The 6,000-nt window shown below is 46.1% G+C and overlaps 1 protein-coding gene across 4 annotated transcripts in view; it reads right to left on the bottom strand.

The window, feature by feature from the left end:
• Positions 1-1,001: 1,001 nt before the first annotated feature.
• The window catches only part of LOC311526682 (gamma-aminobutyric acid receptor subunit gamma-4), a 74,482-nt gene continuing 69,483 nt past the window's right edge, over positions 1,002-6,000 (bottom strand). For all 4 annotated transcript variants that reach the window (XM_084639946.1, XM_084639945.1, XM_084639943.1 and 1 more), the window contains 2 exons: positions 2,719-2,921; positions 1,002-1,599 (listed from right to left, as the gene is read on the bottom strand). In XM_084639946.1, coding sequence (XP_084496072.1) covers positions 1,309-1,599; positions 2,719-2,921 — 494 coding nt within the window. In that variant the 3' untranslated portion in view covers positions 1,002-1,308. The remainder of the gene's footprint in view (positions 1,600-2,718; positions 2,922-6,000) is intronic.

Below are 6,000 nucleotides of genomic sequence, written 5' to 3'. Positions count from 1 at the left end.
TCTTTCTGAATCCTAAAGATTTAAAAATAGATCTGTTTGAGCTGCAAGGGCCCCCAAAAGGACCTTGCATATTTGTTATTTTAAATTCAGCAGGGCCTGATTCTGCCACCCTTACTCAGGTTGAGTAATACCTCAGTCCATGAGAAGCCCCGCTGGTTCCAATAGGATGATTTGTGGAGTCAGATAGTACCCACTGATGGAGGGCAGTAGAACTGGGATCACACTTTGTTCCCCTGAAGCAGAACTAAAAAAAAATCAGACCCTGTCTACACTACAAATAAAACAGTGTTAGGGGTAGGGCTCTCACCTAATCACAATTAACGCAAGTGATTAACACAAAACAAATTAATTATATTAGATAAGCAGTTGCAATTAATCACAGTTTTAATCTCACTGCTAAACAATAACAGAATACCAATTTAAATTTAATATAAATATTTTGGATGTTTTTCTACCTTTTCAAATATATTGATTTCAGTTACAACACTGTATTCAGTGTTGTAACTGAAAGCAATATACATCTACACTACAGAATACAACCATGATGTAACTGGGTCCTTTATAGGGTTGTAGTTGTACAGTAGATGGATCCTCACAGACTTATTTAAAACTTTACAAATGCATAGCTCCATAGACTGACCAGTGTCAGGGAAAGTCCCTGCTGCTGTGTCTTGGTGCCATCTGCTACAGCAGGGGACAGCTGTGGGCTACAATGAGAATCCCATAGCAGCCCTGCTGATAGAGGCTGCTGGGGAATGCACTGGTCCATCCCCGGTCTATGGCCATGCACCCTTTCTGGCAAGTACCATCCACATTTTGGACAACACTGGTTCCTGATGGAGGGGAGGATGTAGCCAGTTTCTCCTCCTCCACCTCCAGTCTTTGTGGACTTTTCCATGGCCCTACACCAGGGACTATATCAACAGAAGCTGACTCAGAAGTAGAGTTGGTCGAGAAATTTATTTGATTTCCTGCCAAAATGAAAAAAAAAATCCCCTTTGTAAGCACTTTCTGTGGAATTATGGGGGTTTCATTGGAAATGGAGAAAGCATTCAGATTTGTATTTTTGCAGAAAACCAGAAATTTTCACAAGAAAATTTCCCATGTGTTGGCAACCTGTTTTTTATCAAAGAGTTTGGCCATGAATTTTTTCCCCAACTGGTTCTACTCAGAAGGGCAGGAAGGGGTTAAGTTTGGGCAAATGTCAAAACAATGAATGACTAAAATGAGAAGCCACACTCTTTCCCTTTTTCCTTTTTTGCAAATCTTGTTGGCCTCTGGTTTATTTCAGCACAGGTTGGGGAACAGCTAGAGATAGAGATAGGCAATCCAGTACACGATGTTGAAGAGCAGGAAGGCTGTGGGGAAGAAAACCCGGGAGTAGGAGTCCAGGCGGGAGATGTGAATGCGAATGCGGCCCTCCCGCCACATCCCTGTCTGACAGTCCTCGATGCAGCAAAAAAACCTCTCACATTCCTTCCCTTCTAGGCAAGGGGCGCCTGACTCCTCCTCCTCCTCCTCGACCTCAGGAGGCCAGTGCATGAGGTTGTTGATGTTGATGGTGGTGAAGGAGGGCATCATGTGGGCACTGGCAGGTGGCTAGAACAAGGAGGAGAATGGGTTAGAGTTAAAGTAAAGATGAACCCTCATTCGCCCAGACAACAGACCCAGTCAGTCTCCTTTCATCTCCTGGATGTACTCAGTGCACAGGGATACTAGAGAGCTCTACTTTTCCATCTTCCTGTCTGACTATAATTCAGTTCCCTGGCATATCCTGGGCACAGGTCTGAGCAGAGAAGACCTGAGAGTGCTAATCCCTTAGTGCTGTCTCTGACATTTCATGCTCCACACAACAGATGGTTTTCTCAGCCTGTCACATTCCCACTGAGCCCAGATGCGGTCTAGGAGTGCAGGATGCTGCCCAGACATGTTCTCTGATTGCCATTGTGTTTTCACATTCATCATGGGAGGAAAGCGTGGGCAGTGCAGTGATTATAACAGCTCACTCTTGGAGAGGAAGTATGTCTTCAACTCAGCAGCATAGCTCCTCTCCATCAGAGCAAGGCGGGGGCTTGCAGGAGAGATCCAGAATTCAGGTTTTCAGCCTCATGCTACCTAGGAACTTGCGGGTAAAGACCTGTTTAAGGTCAGATATGCAGGACTGGTTGGTGTGTTGATGGCACCCACTGTGAACTTAAGCAAAGCCCACTGAAAGGCATGAGTACAATGGCTAGATGTAATATGTCCATACTCAACAATTCTCCTTATGTACTCTGAAGGGCACTACCATGCCCCCAGACACCCCTTGTTCCTAGAGTTCTGCCTCTTCAAGCATCCCCCCCTCCAGGGGTCCGCCAGCCCCTCTGATGCCTACAGTCTCTAAGGTTGGCTTCTTGCAACATCACACCCCTTTGGGGTGTTACTGCCTGTCCCTCTGCCTTGCCTGGTCTCCGGAGCCCCACTCCCTCCCAGTCTATTGCTGTGTGTCTCTCCCTTCGGCACTCTCTGGAGTGGCACCCCATAACAACATAGCATGAGAACAGGCTTTGCACCATTCTGCCTTGTGAATACAATATGTTACTGGCCAGGAGCCAAAGAGCACAGCGGTTCCCCGTGCAGACGGGATGGTAACATTCCTAAGCACTACCACGCTGCGGTGGCTTTGGGATATAGCAGAGCTAGCTCCCCATCCCCTCCCTCTACCTTGCCCCTGCCTACCAGTCTGGGTTTCTTGCTGTTGTTCTCCGGTGGTTTCTTGTTTCCCACCAGGTAGTTGAGTGTGGCGTATTCCATGAGAGCGGCAAAGACGAAGATGAAGCACACCGAGACAAAGAGATCCATGGCAGTGATGTAGGAGACCCTCGGGAGGTGCTTGCGGGAGATGGTACTCAACGTGGTCATGGTGAGCACTGTGGTGATGCCTACAAGGGCACAGAGCACTGTCAGAAGTAGCAAAGCGAAGGAGAGGAGCCAGTTGCTTATGTATAACATTACCGGTCATCCCCTTCCTCCCTATGCCATCAGCACAGGATTGCCCAGTGGCTCCAGCTCTCCTCTTTCCCTGACTCTCCAAAGGGAGCCAGGACGTCCTGACTGGCTGGCAAGGAGGTGAGCGAGCTGTTCTATTACTGTATAACAGTTCTGTTGTGGGGATAGTGGAAGAGCTGGGCAGGGGAGTGTGTTCACCTGAAGTGTAATTCTGTTCTGAAAAGGGATGCTGCAAAAACGCTCTGTAGGGTTCTGTGCCTATTGGGATTTCCATGACAAACATGCTCAGTTTATACGTAGAAGGAAGGTGTAAGAGATGGGGCCAACCTGATCCAGGGACTTAACAACATTCCAAATTTCTGTCATTAAAAGCTAGGGCCAAGATTTCTAAGAGGGTTGACTGATTTGGGGTGCCTCTGGCTTGAGACACCTAGGGCCATATTTTCCAAAGTGCTGAGCCTCAAATAGGAGCTGCAGTGCTCCACAACTCTCAGGCTCACACTCTAAGTGGCTCACCCAAGACCACCCCACACCAGTGGCTCCTTTTCAAAGCGCACACACAAGCATGAACAAGACACACAAGCGACAAAAGCAGCTCTTGTTATCCTTTCCACAACGCCCTACCTCTATCCCTTGCAGAGTTATGTGCAAAAGCTCCCAAGCCCAGGGTTCTGTCTTGTTGATTTGCCTGTAATGCCGTACAAAGAATAACATCTTTGCAAATTGTGCGGCTGCCCAGAACTCGTTTTACCAGAGACAAATGGAGCTCAAGGTGCAAAAATATCCAGTTCTATTCTAAATCTAGAACCCACCATTTGGCGAGTGCTCTAACTGTGGGGGAAAGAGTTCTATGGCAGGTTGTGCTCCTTTCCTACATGCTCTTGGTCTGTGCTAGGAAGAGCGGTAGCAGTTTCCAGCTGTGTGAGCTATAGGCATGCATTTACACACACTGTCCTGTCTGGGAGTGTTCTGGAAAGTCCCAGGGAACAGGGGACAGCATACAAAAGCCATATGGTAATTCTTGTCCTACTCTCTCCCCTCACTGTGACATCCCCCCCCCCAACCCTCTTCAGTCCCCCACATGCTCGCCAGGCCTTTACTCATTAGGTTATCTGTGCAAATTAGATTATAAATTTCTCTGGGCAAAGACCTTGTCTAATTTTTTGTCTGTAAAGTGCCATACTCACCTACAGGACCATCTAAATCATTACAAATAATATCACCACAGGCAGTGTGGCAGGGTTTGTATAAGAAGGTGGACTGTAAACAGCAAATGTTTCAAAGAAACACAAGTCAAAGAGTCTGCTTTTAGATTGTGCGTGAAAACTGGTAACACACAGGTGACAAAGTAACCCAAGGAGAATCCATCTTTGGGGTTCTGGTGTCTTGGCTTTTCATTGTCTGGGATGTTAGCAGAGCCTCCCTATGGAATCATAGCCTTGGCTTCCTACACTGCATATCTGTGACTTGAAGGGTACATCTACACTTGGAGCTGGCGGGGGTGTGTGTGTGTGGGGGGGGTGGTTCCTAGCTAGAGGAGACATACCTGCACTAGCTCTCATCAAGCTAGCATGCTAAAAATAGCAGAGTAACTGCGGTAGCACAGGGAGTGGCGGGAAGGGCTAACTACCCTGGTACAAACCTATCCAGACCCTGTGTGTACATACTCAAGTGGCTAGCCCGAGCCACTGTCTTTGCTACCGCGACTCCATACTATTTTAGGGTGCTAGGTGTCATCAAGCTAGTGTGAGTATGTCTCCTCGAGAGGGGAATCACAACGTCCAGCCCCAAGTGGATATCCTACACTAGCGGGTGGGTCACACAAATGAACCCTCGTGAGGCTGTCTCACTGCCACCTGATTTGTATGGTATAGTCCAATGTACTTCCCAATGCCAGGGACTTCGTAATGTTTTCAACAATTCTAAAGCATTGGCCACAGAAAATGCCTCCGAGTGTCCCCTGTATGGTCTGTGTCGTGTCTGAGCCCAGCCCTGCTCCTGTTGAGGTCAGTGGCAATACTCAATGAAGGTAGAACTGGTCTGTGCATGTGATACCAAGTCACCAGCACAACTCCACCAAAGTCCGTCTGTAACTGAGTGGAGAATTTGGCTCTGTTTAATTCCATGACGTAGACATGGCTGCAAAGCTCCCAAGACCAGAACCCAAGGGGGAGCTGTGCTAATGAGGGGGGAACAATAGGTAACCAGTAGTCTACCGATCAGATTTCTAAAGGGGTCTTTTTAATGAGTTAAGATGACACATCAGCTGGAAAAATTGAATTGCTATCACATGGTAGGCACATATCTGTTAGTTATCAGCAGGGTGGATATAGATGCTGGAAGTAGTGCAGTTTTTCTATACCATGTAATGTTTAAACACTATTGGGCATCCAATCTGAAAAAATCATAAAATCACAAAAAGGGCCATAACTCGAAGTAACACAGTATAATTTTAACCAAAATTGTCAGCAACCTTCTAAATATAATTCCTAATGTGACTATGTACTCAAAATAGTACTGTTTTGGAAAGTTTGGGAAATATTTAACCCCGACGATATATTTTATGCATTTTCCCACATTTTTTTGCCTTCGGTCAAAGCAAAAGTCTGTAGTCACATGATAGTCAGAGCTCATTTGTACCATGTAATACATTAAAATATTTGTTATTATCTGTAGAATGGAGTGATCTGAGAAAAAGTTTTTCTGTCTGCTACTTTATGTTTTATGAGTATTGGTTAATTTCCAATGATTACTGCACTGGCAACTGATGTTAATAGAGCGTATTGCAATATGAAATATTTTCAGGTCATGTTCCACTCTCTGGGCCAACACTGGACCTATGTAATGTACGATGATGCAATCTACTGCAAAGCACAGTTGATTAAATGGAGGAATCAAAACAAATTTGACACTCTTCACTTTGAGATGGGAGTCATACATCATGCAATGAATTTCATGGGTGATATATGGGCAGTGTGATGCAGGAAAGTGGGTTTGAAGACATCCTTGTGG

This window comes from Lepidochelys olivacea (assembly GCF_965140295.1).
Source record: "Lepidochelys olivacea isolate rLepOli2 genome assembly, chromosome: 9".
Taxonomy (NCBI): Eukaryota; Metazoa; Chordata; order Testudines; family Cheloniidae; genus Lepidochelys; species Lepidochelys olivacea.
This window is presented reverse-complemented; position numbering and strand designations above follow the sequence as displayed.